This window comes from Pteropus medius, unplaced genomic scaffold, assembly GCF_902729225.1.
Source record: "Pteropus medius unplaced genomic scaffold, Ma_sr-lr_union100, whole genome shotgun sequence".
Taxonomy (NCBI): Eukaryota; Metazoa; Chordata; class Mammalia; order Chiroptera; family Pteropodidae; genus Pteropus; species Pteropus medius.
In genome coordinates this window covers 10,322,063-10,349,367 of record NW_024351729.1, presented here as the reverse complement: position 1 = coordinate 10,349,367, position 27,305 = coordinate 10,322,063, and the positions used below count along the sequence as shown (strand labels likewise).

At 41.1% G+C, this 27,305-nt stretch overlaps 1 protein-coding gene across 1 annotated transcript in view; it reads right to left on the bottom strand.

The window, feature by feature from the left end:
• Window positions 1-9,316: 9,316 nt before the first annotated feature.
• The window catches only part of CDK15 (cyclin dependent kinase 15), a 78,146-nt gene continuing 60,157 nt past the window's right edge, over window positions 9,317-27,305 (bottom strand). The window contains exons 12-14 of the mRNA XM_039844454.1: window positions 22,352-22,491; window positions 12,147-12,289; window positions 9,317-9,780 (exon numbers count right to left, since the gene is read on the bottom strand). Coding sequence (XP_039700388.1) covers window positions 12,180-12,289; window positions 22,352-22,491 — 250 coding nt within the window. The 3' untranslated portion in view covers window positions 9,317-9,780; window positions 12,147-12,179. The remainder of the gene's footprint in view (window positions 9,781-12,146; window positions 12,290-22,351; window positions 22,492-27,305) is intronic.

Here is a 27,305-nt window from a genome sequence, read left to right as displayed (position 1 = left end):
TTTCTGCCGGTCAAGAACTCACACTCAGAAGGGAAGACAGATGTTGTTTAGTTCAGCTTTTCTTACTTTGTTTTCAGTTAGTTTTACTTATTATGATAATAAAAATGTAAATTTATTTAGTACCTACTCTGTGTCAAGCATATTGCTGGGTATTATACAAAGAATCCTCATACTCAACAAAGTAGATACTATTGATGCTATTTTAAAGATTAAAAACTGAGGGCCAGAAAATGACAAAATCTAGTCTAGTTGACTCCTTGTCATATATATAACATGAGCTATATGAGCTTTACTGTTTCTAGAAAGAAAAGCAGAATGGCACTATAATTTGACCTTAAAAAAGGCAGCAAGTGTCATTGATTATATTTTCAATTCATTCACTTAACCAACATTTATTGAGCATCTTCTCAACGTCCAACCTATACTAGACATTGGGGATAAAATTGAAAAGCTAAGTATTCTTCTGATCTGCTCCTGATGTAGTCAGTTGTCGTGAAGGAGAAAGAAGTATCACTAATAATTACAATGAAATAGGACCAATACTATGATGTAATAGCAACAGAGTGCTCTGGGATCCCAGAAGAGAGGGCAACTAACTCTGGGACCGAGCGCTCAGGGAGGGTGACCTTTGAGCTGTGTCTCAAAGGGCGAATAGGAATTCACCAAGCAGAAAGAAGGAGAAGGACATTCCGAGCAGAGGAAACAAAGTGTCAAAGTCTAGGGATATTAACAGAATACTGCATTTTGGGAATGATGAGAAATTCTGTGTGGCCGAGATAGAGGAAGCGAATGAGACGGGAAGATGATGGAGCCAGCTGGAGAGGTCGGCTGGGGCCACATTGAAGAGTCCATTCAGAATTATCCTTTGACTGACGGAGATTTTTCTAGGGGGGTAGTGACGTCACCTGATTTGTCTTTAACAAGAGAGCCCTGGCTTCAGTGTGGAGCAGTTATTATCAGTCCTGGCTGCACATCAGAATAACATGAGAAAAAAAAAAAAAGAATAACATGGTAACATGGGGAGCTTTAAAAATTCTGATGCCTAATGCTGTATACCAGATCAATGAAATAAGAGTTCCCAGGAATGGGACCCAGACATAGGGATTAAAAATAAAAATAAAAAACCTCTCTAGGTAGTTACAATGCAGCCAAGGTTGAGAACCACTAGTATGGAGAATACTCCAGAGAAGAAATACTGCTGGCGAGGAGACCAGTAAAAAGACTACTGGCTAAGGCCTGGGGAACACAGCCAGGGCAGAGGTTCTCAAACTTCAGTCTGATCACAATCACTTGGAAGCCTTTCTAAAATGCAGACTTGCAGGCTCCAGCTCCCAGCTTCTGGTTCAGTAGGTCTGGGGTGGGGACAGAGAATTTGCATTTTTAACCATTTCCTAGGTGATGCTGATGCTGCTGATGCAGGGACCTCACTTTGCGAACCATAGGTCTGTGGTCTGGCAGTGGAGATGGAGAGGAGAAAATAGATTAGACTGTATTTCAGAGGTAGGAAAAGAGGGATCAGGCAACTGGGTGGATGGTGTTTCTTTTGGTCAAAATGGGGATGAAGAATCCCTTTTTGCTTTAGGGATGATATGGGGGAGAAGACGTTTGGACATGGAGCACTTGACATCTTTGTTAGAAAAATCTAGGTGGAGGCACCTAGTCAGCAGCTGGAAATACTTTTCTAACAGGAAGAAGTGAGGCAAATCCTGGGACAAATCAGGACCTCAGACTTAGCCTAATTAAAAATGGATATGGACTGATAACTATAACTATAACTATAACTATATATAACTATATATATATATATAGTTATAGTTATAGTTATAGTTATATATATATATATTGCCTGAAAATATGTATTACTTTTACTGAGGCCATTTTTTCTGATGACAACATGTCTCATCAATAAAAGACCATGATGATGTCTTTTTAGCCACTCTGCAAAAAAAAAGATCACAAATGTTCGTAGGTCAAAATGTTACACTGCCTCCACCAGTTTTTTCTATGTATCTTCACACGTGAATTTGAAAAGCAAATATAACCTTTATTTCTTTGTTTATTTTGATAGTTATTATGTTTGTCTCTTATTTGTGCGATGAGTCCAAGGCAGTCGGTTGAGTCTCAGTTTCCCCAGTGGTGAAAGGTGGGGGATGGATTTAGTAACTGCCAGGGACTCTTCCAATCCCAGCATTCCATGAGTTTGCCTTTGATTCTGTGTCAGTTTTGCCACAAGGATATCCAGGAGCTGGTAACACTGGAAAAGTTTTTTGCCTGTTTTAACTTTTTTAGAGTACGTTTCTATCAAAAAAAAAAAATAGTAAGGCCTTATTGTCAGAGCTATGTCTTAGAGGTATTTCCAAACTTGTTTCTTATTCCTCACTTGACAAGTGCTGTCATGGGGCTCCATCACTCCTAGGCTAACAGCTACCAATAAATAGAAAATTATTTCCAACCAGCTAACATGCTGTTTACTTTCCAGAAAAATTGCACTTTCCAATCTGACAGTTGATCAAGGGGTACCCCGCTGCTGTCAGCAGGGAGAAATGTTTAAACACAGAGATGGGAGTTTAAACATTTTCTCATTATCACAGAATAAGGGGGGAAAAAAACCACAAATAAATAAATAAGTAAAAATGGCATCCAGACTCTCTAACCCCCTGCTGAGAGAGTAATGAAGCTGAGTCATGTGACCAGAGGAGTGGTCTTTTATCTCTGGCCCCAGTACCGTTACTCAAGTGACACCTGTCACATGACCCAACTTCGGTGCTTTTATCTGTCTTCCTCAGCCACGCTTTTGGAGAATTGTCTTTTCCAGAGATATGTGGCCCATTGTGGCCACTGCAGTGGGCTCTTAGTGCTATTAGACTGGTCTTTTGCGTTTCCTGCCTCAAATCCCCTAGATCTTTCCTCAAACATAGTTTAAACATAATAAATTACAAAACACATACAAAACTAAAACAAAAGAAAAAAAACCTCAGAAGACAAAAAAAAAAAATCAATGTTGTTATTATATTTCATACAAGTCTGCAAGAATTAAAATTTGTCTGGAGGAAAAAAAGTCTATATTTTAAAGCACTACTCTTCATTTTTGAATGTTACTAGAGCAGGAGGTTAATAAAACCCAAGTGTACTGTGTTATGAAAGTGCTAGCAACTTTAATTAGCCAGGTTTGCAATGGTGAGCCATTGTCACAAAGAGAACCAGAACCAGGTATTGTCACCTTTCCCCCACAAACTTTCTTCCAAAACCCAATCTAACTCTTACTCTTTGACTTGGTTTCTTATTGTCCCCATGGACAATGTTAAATAGTATGGCTGGGGGAGGTTTCCCTGACAGGTGGCAGTGGAGCAAAGGCTAGAGTAGGCTGTGTGGACACTTGGGAGAATGGGTTCCAGGCAAGAAAGAGCCAGGTAAAAGCCTAAGAAAGGAGCTTCCTAGTGTGTTCAGACTATCCCATTGATTCTTCTAACTTCTTTTTTCTTCAGCCCATAAAAATGCATAAATCTCTCTAGTGCTAAACGAACCCTCCCAGCCTCTTTCACATTCTAGCTAGCACTCACTCTTTTCCAGCTTTTTTGTGCAGTTTCTGAAAGATATTCCCTGCTTCTGCTTTTTTACCATTCACTCTCTCTCTAATCCATTGTATTTTTCTGTGAGCATCATTCTATGAAACTGCTTTCTTATAGGTCACCAGTGACCAGTAACCACCAAAATCCATGGCCTACATTAGCTTATACCCTCCTGATGCTTTTCTCCATAGGCCACTCAATCTTGAAATGCTCTTCTCTTAATTTTTGTTACAGGATGATTCTAGTTTTCTGTCCCACCCTTGGCCCCCGACCAATTTCTAGCAACTAATGCTTTGTCTCCTTTGCTGATTCTTCTTTCTTCCACCTTGTGCTTCTTCTCTTTACGTATGTTCTCTTGGGCAATCACATCTTTGGGACCTGAAGGTTATGATTATGTAGGGGATGCCCACATGTAGCCAGTCCTTATTTCCTGATTCCAATTGCCTGATGCACACTGGCAACTCACGGTCTAGCAATGAGCTCATAAATTTCTCTCCTGATTATCTGACTCTGAATGATCTAACAAGGCATCCAGGCCCCCAGATGAGACACCTTGCAGCCATTCTTCACCCCCTGATTGCTCCCTGCACCTCTAGAATTCACAGCTGGTTAGTTGCTGTGGTAGATTCTACTGGTTTTCTTCCAATTCTTCAGGAACGTGAACCTCAGGAAAGGTGATCCTAGCTTTAGATCAGGAGTAAATCCTGACCATTCTAAAGCAGGGAAAAGAGAAATAATAAACATCATAAATCTATCTAATAACGCTTGCTAGCACTCTAGGGGTGGATATGTGACAGTCTGAACAGTAAGATGAGAAGAAAATAGTGCTTTCTTTGGAAAGAAAAAAGCACACAGGAAGAGATACCTTCTTCAACTGGACAGTCATGCTTGCTTGTGGTGCCTGGAACTGTGGCAGCCTCTTGTGACCATGATAGGGACAAGCTTGAGACTTAAGGCAAAAAGACACCCAAGATGTAATGAAGAATGATAGAAAGAACCTGGGTTATTGATGATGTTGACCCATCAGATTAATCAATTCTGGAACCAACTACTTCTGGACTTCTTATGGGAAATAATGGCCTCATGGATTAAGCCATTAAATTGCTGTTTTCAATTCCTTACAGCCAAGAACATTCTGTCCCTTTTACATTTTCCTCATACAGGGTTATCTTCTCACCCCCCTCAAGTGCCTGCTTGGCAAACTCTCACTTCAAGATAAGGTTTAACTGTCACCTCCTGTATGATGGGGCACACTGATATGTTGTCATTAGATCTTGTGTTTATATCCATCTAACTCTCCATTAGACTATAAGATCCCTGGGGGTACTGTTAGTTTTTGTATTTCTAGTACCTAGATGTTTGTTGAATGAATTAATAAATAAATGGGAAGGTTTATATTATATTTTGGTTCAGTTTAGGGCTCCCACAATTTTTTTTTTTTGGTAATATTCAATGATAGTTCTTACAATAGAAACAAAATTTTACAAGGATGATAATAAACTTGGATGAATTCATTACTGAGTACCCCAGATCTTATACCAGGTACCCATTAATTTACTTAGGGACAGAGAAGAGTAAAGAGTAGAGAACGTGAATAGGATCAGACAGGATGGACTAAAATAAAACTGAGAATTCATTTGCGAAAGGTGTCATGAGTAACAAAGAAGTGTTAATCCCACGTGTCAATGTAACCTTTAGCAAAAAAAGAACTTTGGTTCTAAGAAATGTAACTGCTCAGAGTGATTTATATTATTCCAGAAGGTAACTCCCACTGGATGCTCCCAGGGATTTTATTTTAAAAAAGGTGAATAATTTCTAGAATAACTCCAAGGTGGTGTTAGATGCACACTTAAAACATTAAGAAATGTTAGAAGATATGACCAACTCATAAAAACCCTAGCCCCTGTGTCAGCACGGTTCAAAAGAACTTTCTGCAATGACGGAAATATTCTATATGCATTATGCATTATGGTAGCCTCTAGCCACATGTGGCTATTGAGCTCTTGAAATGTGGTTAGCAAGACTGAGGAATTGAATGTTCAATTTAATTAAATTTATATTTAACTAGTCACATGCAGCTAGTAGCTCCATGTTGGACAGTGCAAGTATGTTTTCTGTGTCCTGGTGTTAGTCAGGACAGGCTAGGTTATACTGCAGTAACAACTCCCAAATATTAGTGACTTAAAGTTTCATTTCTCTTTCCCAGTATACATCCATCACGTCATCTGGGGACTCTGTGTTACATCTCCTCCTTCTGGGACCCTCTTGGATGCTGCTGGTCATTGTAACAGAGGGAACAATAAAGAGAGATCTGGAGGGTTTTACACTGGCAATCAAATGAATGCTTGGCTCAGAAGTGATACATATCACTTTCTCTCATAATTCATTGGCCAGCACTAATCATACAGTCCTATCCACCCCAGAGGGCCAGGAAATGCCACCCAATTACGGAGCATGGGGGACAAATAGTAGGTGAGTAGCACTGGTGACTGAACAAGTAAGCATCACTAAAATAATACATCAAATTGAACAAAAATAATTCATGGTTTTAAAAGTTAGGTGTATGTTTATACAAAGGAATCAACAAAAACATATGCACAAACACCAGGAATGCTCCTTTTACAAAATCAAGGAAGGAAGGAAGATTGGAGTGGTTTGGTGTTTTACATATAATTTTTATTAAGCTTTTCAATAAGCAAATCAGTTAATTAAAGGAGAAAAAGAAGGAAGCATAAGCATAATTTATCTTCTATTATAATTAAAGAGGATAATTTTACCTTTTAAAAAATCTTTTTTTGAGAAATAAAATGAGTCTACCCAGTCTTGCAACAATAGGATCTTACTATAATTCTAAGTATAGGCTATCCGCGGCTGTTTAAAACTGATGTTAGACAATCTTGGAATTAGATGAGACCTTAGAGGCCAGTTATTTTAATCTACAATATGGGGATCCCTCCTACAGGTTTCCATATCTTCTGGGTGCAGAGGAAGCCCAGTGCTGTTCCGGGAATTCATTTGATTGGCAGACAGGTAAAACTGAGAACTCTTTCTGCTGTATCAAAAGCAGTATCTCTGAGCTTTCAATGTATTTGCCCTGGCTCCACAGCCCCCAAGCAGAGGGCCAGCCCCCTTTGCTCTGTGAGAACCCTCAGCCCCCTAGAAAGAGTTTCTCTGTCCCCCAGGTTTTCTCTTTGGGGCTATTCCGCCTTGTGCCTTACTCCCCATGCCATCTATTCTTCTATTAGCCCTTCTTGGACCATGCAGAACAGAGTTGGGGTAGGGTGCAAAAAAGCAAAGACTTTAAGTACAGAGAGTTTGAGCATCAAATCCTAGATACTTGATTTGATTCTGAGTTCTCCGTAAAGTGGAGAATAACTACATCTATCTCTTCATCTTGTTAAGAGGATGAAACAGAATTAGAGCTGTAAACTAATAGATGCACAATAAATATTAACTTCATTACGATGTTTCTTTTAAAGTGTGATGGATAGAGTTAAATTTAATATTTTTTATGTGATCTGATCAGTAGAGAGTAAACTATTTCTCCTCTCTAGAATACCACCCTATTCCTTCATTTATATCACTTAAAATTATTAGCATTATCTTTTGTGGGCAGCCAGACATACCATTAATTCATGTTGTACTTAAATGTACCAATTTCCACTATGTCACAGCCTTACTTAACTTGTTGACATTTTAAGCCTCAAGTGTAAGTTAATCAGATGAAATTTGATAGGAATAATGGTCGTATTGGCTTGTTGCTCATTAGTTTATTTGTTTGTTTTGCTTTTCAGAGACTTTTAAAAGAGCAGTTTTAGGATCACAGCAATATTCAGCAGAAGTTACAGAGATTTCTCATATACCCGCTACCCCCACACATGCATAGCCTCCCGCATTACCAACATCCCTCACCAGAGTGGTACATTTGTAACCACTGATGAACCTACACTAACACATCATTATCATCTAAAGTCCATAGTTTACATTAGAGTTCATTCTGGGTGTTGCGCATTCTATGGGTTTGGACAATTTATAATGACTTGTATCCACCATTACAATATCATACATAGTTTCACTGCTTTACAAATCCTCTGTGCTCCGTCTGCTCATCATTCCCTCCCTAACCCCTGGCAACCACTGATTTCTTACCGTCTCCATAGCGTTGCCTTCTCCAGAATGTCGTGTATTTGTAATCGTAGAGGATATAGCGTCTTCAGATTGGCTTCTTTCACTTGGTAATATGCATTTACGTTTTCATGGCTTGAAGCTCATTTCATTTTAGTGCTGAGTAACATTCAATTGTCTGGATGCCCACAGTTTATTTATCCATTCACCTACTGAAGGATATCTTGGTTGTTTCCAAGTTCGAACTATTATGAATAAAGCTGCTATAAACATCTGAGTGCAGATTTTTCTGTGGAGGTAAATTTTCGTCTCCTTTGGGTAAATCCCAAGGAGCATGATTTCTGGGTCACATGGTAAGACATGCTTCATTTTGTGAGAAACTCCCAAACTGTCTTCCGATGTGGTTGTACCATTTTGCACTCTCACCAGCAGGGAGCAAGAGCTCCTGTCACTCTGCATCCTCGCCAGCATTCAGTGTTGTCAGTGTTCTGGAATTTGGTCATCCCAATAGGTGTGCGGTCGTACACGCTAGCTCTTGTCAAGGTCTCAGTTTTTTGAATCATGACTCGAAGCTAAATATCAGCTGCCTCTTCAAGAGTTGTATGTTCTACAGACTTAATAAGTATGTGATTACTGGAAAGACCACAGACATTGGAGACCGCCAGACCTGAGATTTGTATCTTAACTCTGGTACTACTAGGGAGGAATTATTTAACTTCTGTGAGCCAGTATCCTCCTTCGTAAAATGGAAGTCATAAATTAATAATAACAGTACTTACTTCAGTGAATTGTATAAATAATGTAACTTCTCTGATTTTATTCAAGTGATTAATAAAAATATTTGACCAGAAAGAGACTCAAGACTGAAACTTGTACCATATCACTATCGACTTTTCTCTAGGTTGAATAACCACTGTTCTTTGAGCACATATATCTGCCCCATCATCCAGCCCACACAGTTTCATCTTTCAGGTATATCTGGACATTTGTCAAATGCTTTACTAAAATCAAATACTCACTAAGGTATTTGTACACCTTTTCCCTTCTTCCATCTCAGATTTTCGGTGGATACATACTATTTTTAATTCTCTCTTAATTAGTTCCTCCTTGTACTTCTAAAGGATATATAGAGATCTCTGGTTTCTAGGTTACTACATTTCCTGAGTGGATGATCTCTCTACGAAGTAATTTGAGTTTCCCTGGCTTCTTTTAGAAGGAGTTATTGTAGAAAAGGATACATGTGTTAGCTGAGACAAATCTCTCATTTTATTCGAGGGTTATGTGTGTGTGCACATGCATGTGTGTCTGTCTGATGGTGCAACAGGGCTTGAATTACATCTTTGGAACTCTTTGATCTTATCTATCTATTCAGTATCTCCACCATCAAATCAGAGCTTAGACTTCTCACCACTTTTGCTGTCATCACAAACAATCAGGATTCAGTAGAAGGAGATAGTCTGAAATTTAATTCTAACCAGTAGCTCATTCTATTCAAACTCTTAAAATCTGGCTGTGGTGGGGTGGTAATGTGTTTTGACAGTACAGGTAGTGAAGGAAAGTGCCCCCTAGGAAATCATAATGAAAAGTCTTAAGCAAGTCTTTTTGTTGACAACTTTATCCAAGTAACCATCTTCTCTAAACTTTAGACTAATCCTCTCCTTGCCACGGAAGTCCTTTTGTTTGGAGAAATTGTAAGTGAACACAAGAGTGACAGGCCTCTGTAAGCACTAGCTCTGTCTCCAAATTCTTTCAATGGTCAGTCTCCCATCTGTCCTGATGTCCTTTCTGCCCAAGGATCTCTCCATCGTATAACGAAATGGATGCAATTATCCAGAGATCCTCTTCTCAGACTGTCTCAGTCTCTGTGTAATTTTTGAGCCAATCACTGTGAAATTCTAGGCAAATGACAATAGCAATAACTTTCCATTGCTTTTTCTTCAAGTGTTATGTAACATTGCCTTGGACATCATATTTAAAATATTTCAGGTCACAGGTGATGGTATAAAACCCTTGGTCCAGTGTGGAGTTAAGTTGAAGCTTCTTGGTAGCTAAAGCAAGTTAAAACTGAAACGGCAGTAATGTAGCCCTGAAAATAAAATGAAGAATAAACAAAATCAAAATAATGAATGATATAGTACAGATCGAGAAAGGAAAATCTGTTAAACATTATCGAAAAGTTACTGATAGAATTATATGTATTGACAGAAAAGGCAATAGTAAATTATAACAGAGGCAGCATCTTACCTGTGGTAATAAGAACTAAGTAAGCTGTAAAATAACCAAAATCTATCTTTGAATATACAAACTAGAGTTGTGCCTCACCACACCCCACTGTATACATTTTTACCGTTCCTGAAACTTGACATTTTGAGGACCTTTGAAGAGTCTGAATTTTGAGACACCGCTGCCAGTTACAAGTCCCCTAACCCAATTTACATTTTGAATCTCTTAAAAAGTGAATATTTTAACATAAATTCAATTTAGTGAAAAAAATTTACAGGCCCCAAGTGTCTGTTGATTACAACTTTTAGTCTCTTTAACTCCAGAGCTGCCAGATTTTGCTGATCCCAAGCCATTTATTAAACAGTTTAATTGCTCTAGCTTTTCCCTTTTGCGGTTCGTCTCCTACCCGGTTTTATCTCCTTACAGTAGTGCCAAGGGCCTAGGGACATCATGAGATTCCTGCAATAGAAGCGGAATCTGCCTCCTCCTTTTCTTTGATTGCTGGCGTTAGTGCCACGCAGCATTTAATTGATTTTCTATTGTGACCAATTTACATCTATGAGTTAACAATGCTTTGTGAAAAGTCACTATAGATCAGAGAGGTGGGGTTATGCTTCTACCTTCTAGCTGCTTAATAAAACAGAATAACAACAGTAGAAATGATGGTTGTGCTTAAGGAGCGCCATCATCGGAGGCCATTTCCATCGACGTCTTTGATAATTTTATAAAGCTCAAATCTTTTACTTTACAGAACGTAGCGAAAGCACATCCTATTCTCATAACTAGTGGGTTTAAGATGGCGTAATTACACAGTAAAATCTCTGCTGTAGAAAATGTTTTGCTTAGAAAACACCATATTATTTTATTGCCTATTTTAATTTCAATGGTATGTTGTCGAAATACTAACTCACGTAGTTCATAAGGGCTCTGAGGAACAGTTATAATTCTAAACATCCCTGCGCTTTCCAAATTTCTAAATACGACGATCTTAGAAGATCCGGAAGGCAGACATCCTTGGTGTGTACGTGCCTTCAAATATCAACGGTTAACGAGAGATCCAAGAGAAAGTGGCAAAAGGCTGAATCTTGCCATGTGAACGATGTTGTGGAGTGGGGTGTAGGGAGCATGCCAGTGGTTATCATCTAGGCCTCAAAAGTTCTGTTAGGAAGCACAGCCAAGCCGTGGTTGCCAAATGGGAGGCCAGACCGTAGTTTGATGCATGTGTCTTTGGATATAGCCAGAGTCACCTGAAGGGCTGGCTGGCTGGCTCCGTGCATGGGTCCCACCTTGAGTCCTCTCTCTTGATTACTGTCCCCTCTACCCACTATGGTAGGCTCAGTCTGGGAAGTGCTCTGGTAACATCTAGGGCTGTCTGTATTATGGTTGCTTGGGGGTTGTCCCACCTGGCTTCCTGTGCCTACCGGCGGAATTCCCTTTAAGGTAGGGTAGCTCTGAGAAAATACTCCACAGCATCTCTTCCTCCTAAAGATTACCCCGGAAAGATGGGCTGCCCAGGGCTGACTGAGGAGACTCCTGAGAGCAGCTGCATCTGTGACATTTGTGGATGGCTCCTGCCTGTCCATCAGGCCCCTGTAGTTCTTAGAACTTGCCTTGAATGAGAGGACTCCCTATAACCAACTATGCAGAAGGTATAGCCTGAGAAGCCTGTAGCAGCGATGATTTGACTCTCATAGACTTCTAGAATCATCTCTTGGGCAGGTTCCGAAGCAGGACTTCACTGGCACTGCGAGCAGGAGGCCTGGTGGTAATTTGTACCATTATGGTGACTAAGCATCCTGGGTCACCTGAGATTGTGCCAGTTTCAGCACTAAACATACCACATCTCTGGACACCCCTCGGTCTCAAGCAAATGGGGACAGTTGGTCACCTGATCTTTGATTTCGTCCTATCAGCTGACAGAACTATATAGTTAAGGGGATACAAGATGCCAGTTGTAATCCTTTATTCCACCTCTGTCAGCCAAAGGCGTCATAATGACCTGTACATTCTGTCTGAGGAGCCTTACCAGTCCTCTGGGAGTGGGAGAGACAGGTAATGCACGTTATTACCCTCCTTTCACAGGGGGTTAGGTCACCTGACCCTAGAGCGGGAATGAAGAGCCAGACACAGAACAGAGGCGCTCTGCGTCCACGGACCATACCCTCTGCACCTGGCAGCCATCTCTTTTCGACCCTGTCCATAAGGAGCCTCACTGTTGGGACCACGTACCTGGAAGAATCTTGGTGATGTCACCCTTTCTCTTCACCAGCATTTGCTAAACTGGGCTGGGTGGTGACCTTTCTGGTACAAGGCCAAAAGGTCACACATTTCTGGTTTCAGCTGCACTCCTGAAACTGTAAACAAAGACTCCTCTATAGAGAAAAAAAAAAAAGAGAGAGAAGCACCAACATATTATTTCCTGGGATTTTTCATGGTGTACTTTTTATGTCTTTGTAATATTTGTCACTGGAAGAGATGTCAAAACATGAGCCAGACTTACCCACCAATAATTTATACTGACTCATGGAAAATTTACTTTACTGAATCTACTAATAGCTGTCAAGTGCCTCTTATTCAATCTAATTCAATGCATATTTGCCAAATGAACACTTGGGTAACGCATTATGCTAGGTGTTATAAGATGGCAAAAATAGGAATAGAACTGGGAGAACACACACGCAAGCAAACAAAGGCCAAAGTGAGGTGCAAACAAAGAACTATGACAGCCCCTCTTCTAAGTCTAAGGAGCTCAGGAAAAGCATGGACAAGGGCCCTTTGAACCTTGAAGGATGACCATGTTAACAGGCAAGGAATTCTAGGGAGGACAGTCCTGCCTGAGGGATCAGCATGAGCAAAGGCATGGAGGAAGGAAAGTGCTTGAGAGAATTGCAAGTAATCTTGCTTGGTTCAAGCAAGACAAACTAGAAGATAAAGTTGGAAAAATGGGTTAGAACCAGAGGGTGAAGAGAGTTGCTCTCAAGCCAAGGAGTCTGAATATTAGTCCCAGTGATGATGGGGAACGAGCACTGTGCCGGGCTAGCTGTGTTTTGGAAAATTTCTAATCCTGCTACATTAGATACGTTAGGCAATCTATTTAAATAGACTCTCAGGTACAACTTCTGTAAATTAAAAAAAATTGAAATATATATATGTGTGTGTGTGTATATATATGTGTGTATATATATACATATATATGTGTGTGTATATATGTATACATATATGTATATACGTGTGTGTATATATATACGTGTATGTATACGTATATGTATACATACACATATATATATATATATATATATATATATATATATATATATATATATACACACACTACCTTTGTCCTCTGATTCGTGTAGCAGGTTAGTTGAGAATGACGGCAGTTGACATTTTTATAAATGCCTGTTCGTTAAGTGTGTTATTCCCGGGTGCTTCCTATGCTAAAATTGTGGGCCGAGTCCTCCAAAAGTTAACATTTTAAGGGGCTCATCTGCAAAATGGGGATAATAAAACTCCCGAGCATATTGCACTAAATTTAAAGAAGATAATGTATATAAAACATCTTGGGTTGTTCCTGATACACAATATGCTTTTAATAACCAGTAGCCATTGTTACAAGCATCAGTATAGATACCATCTGAGAAAAAAAGCAAGAAGCAACAGCCACATTGTCACAAAGCACATCCACAAAACCTGCTCAGGGCATCTCTCCACTTGGGCATTGCTTTGTCAAGGCTGACAATCTGCATAAACCTGGGTTACTCTAAATACCACACAATTTAATAAAAAGAGAAGCTTCTAGCTCTGGCGCACTGAAAGCATAAAATGCCTTAATAATATTGTTTGCTGGAAACGGCTCGCACCTGAAGGAAGGACATAAACCTGCATGCTGGCTCTGTCTCGCTCAGCCTAGACCTATGCTGAGAGTGATCTGTGGCCTTGAGTCCTTCGGTTTGGAGTTAATTACATATTTGCTAGGCTGGAAAAGGAAGACATCAAGTTTTGTTAATATGCATAATACATCTTCAGAGGTACATTATAATAGGCAATTTCGTATTCTACTTTCTTTTTAGCTCATGTCATAGCATAAACAAACAGCTAAAATAAACAGAGCAGAACGTCACAGATTACTCTCAAGTCATCTCAAGTCCAAACTAGTCTGGGAACTTCCCTCAGAAAGACATGTCCTCTTGCTTTGGGGGACAGTGGCATGAAGATTCCCTCAGGCTTCCTTGCCCCTCAAAAGCAGCAGCTCCTCAAGAGCAAGGAGGAAGGGAGGAAGAAGGGTGGGGAAAGAGAGTGAAAAAATAAGGTGAGGGGGAGAGAGACAGACAGACAGACAGACATTATCTGGCAGAACGGTGCTGGGAAAGCAACCAGTTATTCAAAGGGATGCCAATTTGCCTGGGACTGCCTGACTGTCCTTCCCAATTCACAGGGAAAAGAAAAAAAAAAAAAGCAAGGGGGGAAAAAAAAGAAGGGAAGAAAGAAAAAGAAGAAGGAAGAAAAGCAGCAGAGCTGTTCTCCTGCAGCAATCTCACCACAAATGCAAAACCTTCCATTCGGCTGACTCCTCATTAGCTTACTGAATCTGACAGCATAATTATCGCAGCTGCTTTGCGCTTAGAATAAATAAATACGAAAGTGGGTGTTTAAAATTTTTTTTGAGAAGGGAAATTCAGTCATCTAGACAGTCAGTAGGACAAGTTTATTTAAAACTTTTAGATTCTTATGTATTTAGATCATTTCGGAACAAGATAATGAGATAGTTGTCTTTCAGTCTAATTGAGTTCCTAAGCTTCTGGCTGTTGGCTGTCACCCCTTTCAAACTTTGCTTTAACTTTCCTTCCTTTAGAAATCTGATCCTGGTGTCTCCATTTACTCTTCCTGGGCTGAGAACCTGGTAAAGGCTCAGTGCACTGGAGTGCAGAAAGTGACTTAATGGGATTGAGGAGCTAAATAACCTTTCGCAGGAAACAAGATAATCGAATCTCTTTTACTTGCCTGTAATGGCTAAAAGAGAAAGCACAAGTTAAAAAGAAAGCTTGGAAATTAAACCATCATTTCGAAATGTCTTGTAATTCCCCTTGTCACGTGGTTTTTGCACTACTCTTGCACATCATCAATCCATCAGCTGGGGTTGCTTAGTGCATTTAATTATTCAGAGTGCACACAGCCTCATGACGACGCCGTAATTTTAGCTCATGTGTATGTATATAGGCTTCATATCTTCAAAGCCCAAAGGATCACACAGTACTTTAAATTGAACTTGCTAACTAACAAGGAGCCACTTAAAACACTCTGACTAGGGGCACAGCACATATGCATTTCCGATTAAAGCAGATGATCTTTCCTTTTAAAATTAATTAGTGCCTATTTATCTTTTCCTCTCCCTCCCACCTCTCATTCTCTCAGGACCAAATTTATATGAATCCTTGTATTCAGTGAGTTAAAAGCTTTATAAAATAAACATTCTGTCAATCTGGGGTAAAGGAAACTAGTATTAATTCTTGTGCAGGTTGAGATATTGAGGTTCATGAAGGCCAATAATGCATGTTACACTGGGGCGGGGGGAAACCTCAGGTCCTTTAACTCTCGATCCAGAGCCTGGACTTCCTGTACGGTTGGCCTTACCTCATTTTTTTAAACAATAGAGGAAATATAATATCAACATTAAAGAAAACTTTGAAAAAGGAATAAATTTTCCGCAATCCCCCTAAACTAGAGGAGCATTTTAATTGTTATCTACTACTTTTCAGTTTTGTTGATATGCATAATACATTTTCACAGGTACATTATAATATGTATTTTTGTATCCTACTTTCTTTTAGCTCATGTCATAGCATAAATATTTCCATATTACCACACACTCCTCTGAATTATCATTTTAAATGGTTACATAGTACCATTAAATCGTTACGTAGTACTGAGTCAATATGCCAAAATTTGTCCACTCGGTTTTCTAGTGTTGAATATTAGACTGTTTCTTTTATTTTTATTTTGTAAGTTTTAAAAATTATAGACAACACTGCATCACTGGACGTTTTTATGCATCTAGGGTATTTTTTTTCTGCTCAACTGTTTCTTTGTATAACTTCCAGGAACCAAAGTAGAGGGTTGACAGTTGTGATCATTTTTATAGCTCCTGATATAAATGTCATAATGTTTTGCAAAGATTGCCCCAACCGACATCACCATCAGCAGAGAATTGTTTTATTATGATATCGCAAACTCTGGGAGCTATTAGGTTAAGGGAAAAAAAAATTAAATTTAACAGATATTTGTATTTATTTAATCACTAGTAAGGCTGTCTATTGATATGCTCTTGTTTTGTTTCCTTTGCAGAAATTGCTATTTTGTGCCTTTGCCCAATTTTCCATTGGATTCCTGATGTTTTTCTTATACAATTGGATAAGTAATAGTGAAACAAAAAAATAAACCACCATCAATTAAGAAATCTTAAAACCCAAGAGTGACTGTGTATTTAAAAAAGATAAAGAAGAAGAACAGAAAGATAAAAGGTCAGGGGTCTCCGTTAAACATAAAATTGAGCCCTCTTAATTTTGAGATATTAAATATGTTACCTGGGGACATGTGGACTCTTTCCAGGGAAGGCTTTAAAATAAACACAGATAGAGCATGAGGCAGTAGAAAGGTCATGGGAAAGGGAGTCAAGATCGTGGTTCCAATCCTCATTGTGCTACTAAGTTTCCATGTGGTCTTTACTGAGAAGCAATGAATAGTGGAAGGAGAGTGGCTTGGGAGTCTGACCTGAAGTCAAATCTTGGCTCTCTCGTTTACTATCTATATGACTGAGCAATTAGCCTCTCTCAGTCCCGATTTTCTAATATGTAATCTGAGGCTAATAACTTCAGACTCACCAGTTAGTGTAGAGATCGAATAAGAATTTATGTAAACCACATAGCTGCTCAACAAATGGCAGGCACTATTATTCTTCCCAGGGATTCATCTACATAATGAAGATATAGAATAGTGAGTCTTTAAGTCCTTTCCCACTCGAAGGTCTCAAACCCTTTCCTGAAGGATTCATCTTACTTGGAGACTCTTCTATCCTAACACATTTAACCACTTGAAGGGCTTGGTGGGGCTGAGGGACTTGGTTTACTCAGACTTCTCATAGCAACACAACTCTACGCAACGCCATGAGCCATGTTTCAGCCCAGTATCTCATCTAATGTATTGGAATGGGCTGAGGACAACTTTGAGCATAGAAGGTGAAGAGGTTTGTTGTGGAAGACACTCCCTAACTTGCTTAATACGTATCTTCTTAAGTACTGATTAATGGAAGATTTGAAAGATAGAAAGAGCAGTCTGAGTTAGGTTACAAACTCTTAGAAGCAGAATAGAGTTGAGAGGCCGGCTGAGAATCTCCTTTCTCTCTTCCTGACCGTCCCCAACCCCTGAAACCTGGCCTCTAGAATGACAAAATATTCTGTTTAAATTTTGAATAGACTAGACAATAAGAGCAATGACCAGAATAGATTTGAAATGATTAGCATACATAGAGCTAAACTAAATTTCAATACTACATGTTAAGAAGGTTTAAATTGTTGCAGGAAGGCATACAGCAATAGGAGTTAAAACCAGGATGAAATACGAATCAGAATTGTACCACAATTAATAAAAAAAAGAATAAATGTAAGGTGGCATTGAGAGGAGGATGACATTCCTCTCCCTGAATATTCTTCCTTCCCAACGAGATAGACCTCATCGTCTGTCATGACCCACAAAGCCATCCTGGATCCCCATAGCTAGAGTTAATCTCACCTCCTTTGAACACCTCGAGCACTTCACACTTGATCTGCAGCTGTTTATATACTTATCTCATTTCCTTAAGGATTGTAAGCTCTTTGAGGACAGGGTCCATCACTAATTCATTTTTGTATCCTTCAACATCACACCTACTAGACCTTCAGTAAACCTACGCTGGGTCCATAGTCTCAGAGATACGCAATATAAGTAAAACAGGTTCGGGATAGAAATGTGAAACAAAATGATTAGAGTGAGAGAAACAGAATCTATATTTGGGGGTGGGGAGGAAAGTCAAAGGAATTCAGCCTAGAAAAGTGAGCTTCGGAAAGTGATATCAAGAGATCTTCAAACATATTAAAGAGGTATGTTAAAAGAAGGCCTAAAGTTCTTTTACTGGAGCGAAAAAAAAAAAATTGCTCAGATTTGAATGGGGGCAATATGATCAGGCCTGCTGAAGAACTGTCAGAGTATAGACACCAGGATGGTGTGCGGTCAACGCCACGCCGTCTTTCATCCTTACAAGTGTGAAAGCTTGTGATGACAAGAAGGATTCTGGTAAACTGTTTTGGCAAAAATTACTTGTGAAACAATTGCAAGCTTTTAAGTTTTACGGCTTTTTTTCCCCAAAGATGCTGTTTTAAAAGAGATGATGTTTTAAAGGAGAAGGGAATTTAGTTCAGGAAGGCACAGGAGAGACTCGAGCCTGGGATTTGGAAAGCAAAACGGGACCGAGCCACAGAAAGACAGCTTTTGATGTCCTGACGATCAAGGACCAGGGCTTAAGGACCAGACTCTTAAATCACGTGACATTTATTGCCCCAGATAAAAAAAATACTTTTGTGGATCAGTGTCTGTGGTTCACAATGGCTAGGTTCCAAAATCAGTCTTAACTTTCCAAGGGTAACATTTGGAAGGCTCCCTGCAAGAATGGAGTGGAGCCAGTTTCTAGAAGGGGCAGCTTAATGATTTTCTACTCCCCCACCCCCAAATCATTAAACAGTGTTCCTTTCCCAGAGCCCAAGTTCATACTGAGGGCAAAGGGAATTAAACCAAGAAGCTGAAACTGCAGCTAAGATGAGGGTGTTGCCAAGGGCCTAATTTTAGGTCCTAGCTGCCCCAGCTGACGTCCTGCACTGCTGGCTCAGCCACAAGGACCACAAGCTTGGCCATAATCCGGTGACTGAGTGAGAAGAGTGTTTCCCTAGCCATCTGCAAAAGCAATTAGCTTGCTGTTGGGTGTGTTTTGAGAGAGACTACCAATAATTTCTCCTTCAACAAATGTTTCTTCAGGTGTTCAAGAGTCAATAAGGGAAAATGTCAGCACTTGGCAGAAGTTCCCACATGCTTGCCATTCTAATATTCACGCTTCTTCATTTCAATGTGTTCTCCAAAAGGGAGTTAATCCCGGAATTCCTGGATTTTCATGGCAAGTCACCCCCTGGTTTCCTCTGGCCATAAGATGATTGACACGACCTAGAGAGAGTAATGCTCAGGACGTCTTGACTCAGGCTTTATGAAAATAGACATGGATGGATGGGAGCAATTCTTGCATTTTGTGGGGACTGCCTATGTCACTCTTCCACTGGGGTTTAGCCTGTCCTTACACTCCTCACATATTTTCAAGCCACAGGTTTCATGCTTAAATCGTCTTCTTCAGGGGGCAGAAAATAAGAGCAGGCATCTCCCAGATCTCAGGGGAAACAGAATGTATTTTAAAGTGACAACTTTGTTATCCTGCAACCAGAATAACACCAGAATAATACAATGATATAAATATAAGCCTCTAAGTGATTCCATACTGACATGTCACCTGAGAGTAAAATTGCTTGCATAATTATGGCAGAGAAACTCTCTTTACAAACTACTCACAAGAGCATGTTTTTTATTTTTACACAATTCTTACACCTGGGGCAGCCTCCCAGGAATGGGTATATACATTCTGTGTCCCTGCAGGTTGAGAACTGTGATAACTGGCTGCTGCTCCCTGTCTGCAAAGGAGGCTCTTAATAAAGGCTCACAGGCTGGCACTACCAGGCCAAGGGAGTGCATCCGTTAGTAGATGTGCCCTTGGATGTGCCCTTGGATGCGCCAGTGGATGTGCCACTGTCGTCAACGTGCACAAACTGGCCCATACTGCTCCTTTCCCTTCCTCTCTTTTTCTTTCCAATTTTCCTGGCAGATTTGCTTTCTCTGTCTGCTTGTCCCCAGTCCTATCTGTGGGTCTGTCTCTAAACCTCTTTCTACACTCCTCCCACGTGTGCGCGCGTGCACACGCGCGCGCGCGCGCACACACACACACACACACACACACACACAATCCAGCCCCCCCTCCCCTGTCTCTTGGCGCTGGCCCTTTCATCTTCTCCCTCGGGGATTTGAGATGTCGCTGCAGGAAGTGCTTGTCGGCCGAGGCAGCAGCAGCAGAGCCCTGTGGCTTTGACAAACCTCATTTAATTGGGAGGAAGCCAGGAGAATTTGAAAGAACTGAAACATCCACGAAACTCCTTTTATCAGGCATAATTTAAACTCTGCATGGAAAAACCCCTATATGTATAAAGAAAAGCCAACTTCCCTCCTGCTGTGAGCACTCTTGGTCTCTCCCCCCCCTCCCCACCCCCGCAGCACAGGCAGGCTCCTGCAAGATTCCATCTTTTCATTTTTCTAAAAGTGTCAAAGTAGATTTGGGCTCTGTGGCTGGGTGAACAGAGAAGGAATACAGATCGATCTCTATCTTACACTCGCATGTGCATACACACACACACACACACACACACACACATATTTGCAGCAGAGCCCTGCTGTTGGTGGCTTTGCTTCAGACGGCTAGGAAAAATCAAAACCCAAGTTTCTAACAACACATCAGTTTGGACAGTGGTTGTTTCTTCCTAATTACCCTTCATCAGGCAAAAGCTGGTGCCCAGAAAACTTTGAAGATCCCCAGTGGTTCTCAGTATGTAGAATAATAGGTCCTGGAGGAGGGCAGATGAGAGAAGTTTCTTTAAGTGGAAAGAGGCGTGTGTGTGTGTGTGTGTGTGTGTGCGCGCGCACGTGCGTGCATGCGTGCCCATGTACACCCAAGCATGTATACTTGCCTGAAGTGGTAGTTAGAAGTCCCAAGCCCTAAAGTAGAAAGCAAGGAAGGAGAGCTCTAGGGGCTCAGACTAGGAAGAGTGTGTGATGGGAGTGGGGGAGGGCATGGGGATGAGGTAGGGGTGAAGTACCAGGAAGGGAGTAAAAGTTATAGGTCACCTGGAGTGTTTTTTTATTCCACCCTTATGCCAAACCATGTCCTTCCAAATTCCACTCCAGATTCACCTCCAGTCTAATCTATCTCACTTGAGTTATTCTAGTTCCTCCAAAGAATTGCCTTTAGCACACACATATTCTGTGAACATCTGTAGCTGATTATGCACAGACTTTAGCTGTTTAGATATGATTTGTGCTAATATATGTACAAGGGTGCCCTGTTTCCTCTTCTTCACCCTCTTTTCCTCCCATGTAGGATCTTTGAGGTCAAGGACAAGCCTCTTTTTTCTCCTCTATTTTTATAGCACTTAATATGTTCTTGACACTTAATGGCAACTTAATAAATACTGATGACTGACTCTTCTCACGGGGTTAAATAAGATACATTAACCCTAGCTGTATGATTATGGTTATCTTTGGAGATCCTAAATGATTCCTTTTAATAATAAAATACCTCAAGAAGTCCCAAGCTAAGAGCTTTGGACTGCTGCAGGACAATGTCCTAGATACAACAGGGCTGCGTTTGCAAACCGCGGAGACTCTCGCCAGACGGCAGGTATGTCCAAGGCCCCTGGGCGGTGGCTCCCCACCCATCCCAGTCCTTTCTTCCCAGGATGAGCCCCTAGACCTTCCCTCTTAGCTTTCTTCTCTCCTGCTTAGAACTTGGGAGAACTGTTTTCAGCTGAATAAATGGTGGGTGTTTTCAAAGAAACCCCACCTAGGGATAGTGCCCCCAAACAGCCCTGGGCATGACCACACTGCCCACACCCTCCGCACCGCCCTTCCTGGCCACATTCTGAGAAACATGAGGAGAGCACCAGCCACATGACCCCTCAGCAGATTTCAGATTTGGAGGATGACTTCAGGCCCAGGCAGCAAAGCTGATTTCAGGGTAACTTGTGTTTCCCGTGGGTGTCCGGCCGGGGAGGACGCGCTCCTCCCCACAGCGCCCCACCCTGGTGCTTCCCTTGGCAGCATCGGATTACCAATCGAGACAGGCCCAGCTCTCCTCTCTGACATATCCATGTCATTACCTATCATCTTACTCTCCATGGAAAGAGAAAAGGGGTGGTTAGAGACTTTGGTTTTGCTTCTCCTGGCAGATGCCAGTGAAAGCAAAGAACTCTGTGGCAACTTTCATCTCATCCAGTTTCTAAGTGTGCATATAAGGGAAACGTTTGAATCGTTAACAAGGAGGTTTTGTGTCAGCTCAACGCATGGGCGCTTTTGAGTTTTAGAGACTCTCACGTAACACTCAAGCAAGACTGGGCCCCATCTTGCTTCTCCCAGCCAAACTGATCTCTAAGTTCACTTCGAGTTGCAAATTCTATGATTCTCCAGTGCTCAAAGGAAACACGTAGAAATCGAGACTGACGTGTGTGCATGTACACACAGACACACACACTCCCTCAACTCACCATCGGGAAGCTGGTGCAGCTGAGACGGCAGGGCGCTGAAATAATCATGAACCAGGGCTTCCTGGGCAGAGACGCGGTCTCTGGGAAAGCCTTTCAGCATATGTGAGGCCAGGTCTTCAGCTTCAGGAACCCTGCCCAACCTGGAAAGTGGAAGAGAAAAAGTGTGTTTCCCCAGCAGCCTCCCTTCTGAAAAATAAAAGGGGAGAGAAGAAAAGTAAAGAACAAGAGATGGCTAGAAGAGTTTCAAATACAGTCTTCCTGGGATTAGTAAAGTTGATGGCAAGTAGAAAAATAACTCCACGCTGAAACTCCTACCTGTCCTGTTAGTAAGACAAAGGGAGAAATCTCAGGATTCTATCATTCAGCTCCCTGCCCTCCCAGCCTCTGCAGTGCCCCTGGCAGCATGTGTCTGTAAAGGGCTCAGAATTATAATTATAGAGGCAGAAATATATAATTAAGAATTCTTCTTTGAGGGACACAGTAGTCCCCACCAAGCAGAAAAGCCCAAATGAAAATGTGCTCCAAGGGCTGCAAGCATAGGATGCTGGGAGGGGAGAGAGAGAGAGGCAACTCTGAAGGGTGAAGCTTGGGTGGAAAACACTCTTACTTATGATGCTTCTGAAGCTCAGCTCCCAGAGTTATTAGCTAAGATGCTCTCTTGGTTTCCCAAGATAGAGCATAGGAAGAAAGGTAACTAAGTACCCAAATTACAGTAAGGTCAAATCCTCAAGTTGACCTTATGTTGAATTATAAAATTGGAGATAAGAAAATCCATTAGTTGAGCAACTACTGTGTGCTAGTAGGTGGTTGGCTCTGGGAGATACAAGCAAGACTCCATCCTCTAGCGGCTTAGTCTAGTACAAGAGTCAGACACTAGTCAAATTATCCTACACGTGCATAAGTACAATTGTGAAGAAAAAGGTCCAGATACCTGACTTAGATTGGGAGGAGCTGGTCGGGGAAGGCTTCCCTGAGGAAGGGGCATTTGAGCTGAGAGCTGAGGATTGGGGCAGGGGAGGGTAGGTGATGTAGGCGGATATCTGTGGTGCTCATACAGACCCCAATGGGAGGGAGAAGAATGAGTTTAAAGAAGGCAAGAAAGGCCAGTTGGCTGGCCTGGGACAAAGATTGGAGAATGGGCCAGATATGAAGCTAGAGAGGGTGGCAGTGATTCTGCAGGTCTTGTGGGTCTTCATGGCTCCTATTTATTTATAGTGTTTGAAAGTCTTTGCAAATCTAATGCCAATCAATTAAGTACGCCCGTCTCTAGAGCCCACAGTCGGGTTTACAAGTGGAAAGCCACTAGATGAAAAACTGTAGGTCCCAAGAGGCAATGATGTCTAACATTCAGAATTAAGTTGCATGGCCATGCAAATCCCCAACTGGGCAAAAATAGATGGGCTTATTTAACGTCAAATATACACACCAACCTGAATTAACAAAGAACTGATAACCCCTTCCTTTCCCAGGCGCCATGATGCAGTGATGCTGGAAGTCTTAGCCCAGAGTTATAATTTGCCTAATTTTGCATAAGATTTACATAAGAAACTTTCAAGGATCTGATTCCCATGATGTAAAACTGTTTCTACAAACAGATAACTTTACCCTCAAACTCATGAGTAATTGCTTTGTAGTCTTAAGATAAAGAAGAAATTTGCAAACCTCCAGTCTTTGCAAATTTCCAGGCAGGTTAGGAGAGACGGGAACCTCAGGCGGAGGCCTACTCAGTAGCTAGTGGCTTGAAGAAGGGTTGGCGGGTGTAATTTCTCCATCCCTGCCCAGAGTGCCCTGCCCAGGCATAGGTTTTTAGGGCCAGTGAAATGGGAGTTTGGAATGGGAAAGCTGGTACAAATCACTGGGGCCTGATACCAGTCTGGAAGGAGATACAGGGGAAATCTTGTGAAAAATTGTAGTTGGTCCACCCTTGCTATAGGGTGTTGGGGTGGAATGTGTGCCTAAGCTTGGGCTGAACACACTCTATGAATTTCCAAGGGGTGGGTGGGTAGATAGGCGGTTATGGTGAGCGGGGAGCAATGTATATATCAGCGTCTGCTTCCACACTCTCACCCTAGTTAGTAGTTTGTTCTCCCCGCACACTCTAACCCATGGACCCCAAACAATTGAACTACTATAGAATTGCTCTGGAGAAGGAGCTGAGGAGTTGCGATCTGATTGGATAAGGAAGGCTAGGGGACTTGTTTTGAACTCATGTCAGCATGGCATGCATGCTATTTTTATTCAGATTGTGTTTGTGATGGGTGGCTGGGAAAGCCGGGAGAGGCTGATGAGGGGAGTAGAGGCACATATAGGAAGAACAGGCCCCTTTTATCAGACAAATGAAAGAAAGTAGGCACTGAACAGTGATACGAGGACTTTTGTTTTAAGACTTTCCTCTTCAACTAACCGACCTTCTGCCCCACCCTCACACAAGGTTGTAACAAGGCTTTTAGTGGTATTGAGATTTGTTCCAGTCCAATGGCCTCTAAACTGTGACCGCCACCACGCACTTTTCTTGCTCCTTAGCTGGCAGAGGTAGTGATTAGGGCAAAGTGTATAAATGAAGGCTTTTCTTCCCATGAGCCAAGTTCATGCCGGCCTTCTTTGTGTAAGACAAATCTGTGCCTTCCTGAATATTAGCCTTTACTATCAGCCCTCATAATAGGACCACCTGAGCTGGACAAGACATTTAATCATCTCTTGCTATTGGCACATTATACTCTATTTGGGAGCTGAGAAAAGAGTCCTAGGAACACAAATATTGCTTCTTTGGGCACAAATGTTAATTTTCTTCCATGTCACATCATTTTGCTTCTTTCTGCCATTCTTTGTCTTGCTTACTATCAACTGCCTTTATTGTCACATTTCTACAATTTCCACTCCCTCCAACTTTTATGAGAACAATTCTCCACTGGTTACAAACTCTATTTTAAATATGAAAGTTGGCATGAAAAGCAAACACTCCAAATGTTAATTTGCCTACCAGTACCTTTCCGTATGAGCTAAATGTTAATAAATATTATTTGTTAGGCTTGTGATGTTAACTACCAAACATGCCAGGAGTATCTTGCAGAGTACAAGAACCCACCCACCCAATTAAGGAGACTCTATTAATAAAGATAAAGAATCTGGTGAACCTCTCCTTCTAGCAACATTTCAAGAAGTGAGAAGTATTCCTATGTCAAAATAATACATACTTATTGTAGAACACTTAGAAAATGCAAAGAAAGAAAATTAAAACTCTTTCATCACTCTGAGAAAACCCTCTTCACTCAAAGATAATCACCAGTGCTTTGGTGTTCATTTTTTCTTATTTAGTACTTTATTTTTACATAGGTATATATTCCGTTTTACCAAAAAAATGGGATCATAGTCTACATTCTGTTATAACCTACTTTTTCTACTTGACTATCTTGATCATCTACCTAGAACTTGGAATAGCTTTCTAGGACATAATTTTAATAGCTGCATAGCATTCCATTATGTAGACATACCATATTCTACATAGCCAGACATTTATTAAAGTTGTTTCTTTTTTCTGTTAAGGTGTGAGGGACTACTGTTAAAATCATGCTGTGACAGATATCCTCAAAGAGAAATCTCTGTATACTTGTGCAATGATTTTCTTAGTATGAATTCTAAGAACTGAAATTCCCAGGTTGAAGGATACACATGTTAAAGTTTTTGATTAAGAACATCAGCTAGTTGTACCAATTTCCATTTCCACCTGCAGCCCAGAAGAATTTTTGCCTCTGGTGCAAAAAAAAAAAAAAGGGAAAAAAAGGGAATTCATTCCAGTCAACCTGAATTGCCCCCGGCCCCATTGCTTACAAAAGTTGTAAAAAGTATTAAAATTATAAATCGATCCTAAAAGATGTGCTGGGTGTGAGGACACCCGCATTTAATCTTAGAAGTCTAGAATAGAAACACAGACAATAAGAAAAGATAAAAATCAAGCTTTGTGGTTGTGTAAAGCACCATCAACTAGCCATCACTCAACACATCTAAAATCTGGTGGTTCTCAGGGACCTGAGGCAACAGCACAGCCTGGCACTGAGTATAAAAATCTCCCACTGCCATTACTGCCATCAAACTTGATGGTAGAAGAACGTCATCTGCTTGCAGCACAAAGCTGGCCACTGTGAGTTCGGGTAGGTTCTTTGTTGATTTCTCCTGGACCCATAGAAAGAGAAAAAGGATAGAGATAGAGCAGACACTCCCCTCCGCTCCTCAATTTTTCAATTTGTTTTCATTTTGAAGTAATTTTAGGTTTACAGGAGAGTCGCAGGAGCAATACAGAGAAGGGCCTTATATGTTTCACCACTTTCCCCTCATGTTAAAATTTTTCATAATCGCAGTAAAATGACCAAAACTAAGCAGTTAATATCGGCAGAATATTTTTTACTAGCTGCAGGCTTTATTCAAGTGTCATCTGCTTTTTCATTAATGACACTTTTATTGTTGTTCCAGGAGTGTGGGTGCTTTTTTTAAGGCTGTCAATTTAGGACAGCCCCAATAAGAAATGTACCCAACACTAGGAAGAAACAACATCAAAAGAAGCTATGATTTTCTAGTCAAATAAGAAGTGAGTGTGCACTTGCTAGGCCCGCATTAAGCGTGTCATCATCAAGCCTCAGGTGAGGCTCTGAGAGGCACTTATGTCCAGTGCACTGATTCGCTGCACCTCTGTGGAAATCATGTAGAAAAGCCAGTGACACCACGGCTGCTCTTTATCCATCACACTTGCAACCTGATTCAACTGACAAAGCCACAGAGACTTGCACTAGATGAATCCTGGCTCTGTCGCTTACTTAACTTGATGCACTTGACCAAGTTCCTTAACTTGTTTCAGCCTCAGTTTCCTCCTCTTTGAAATGGGAATGAGATTTGTGAGGAACAAATGAGATAATATATACAGCACCCTGCTATGCACATGGCAGCTTCTCACCTAACATTA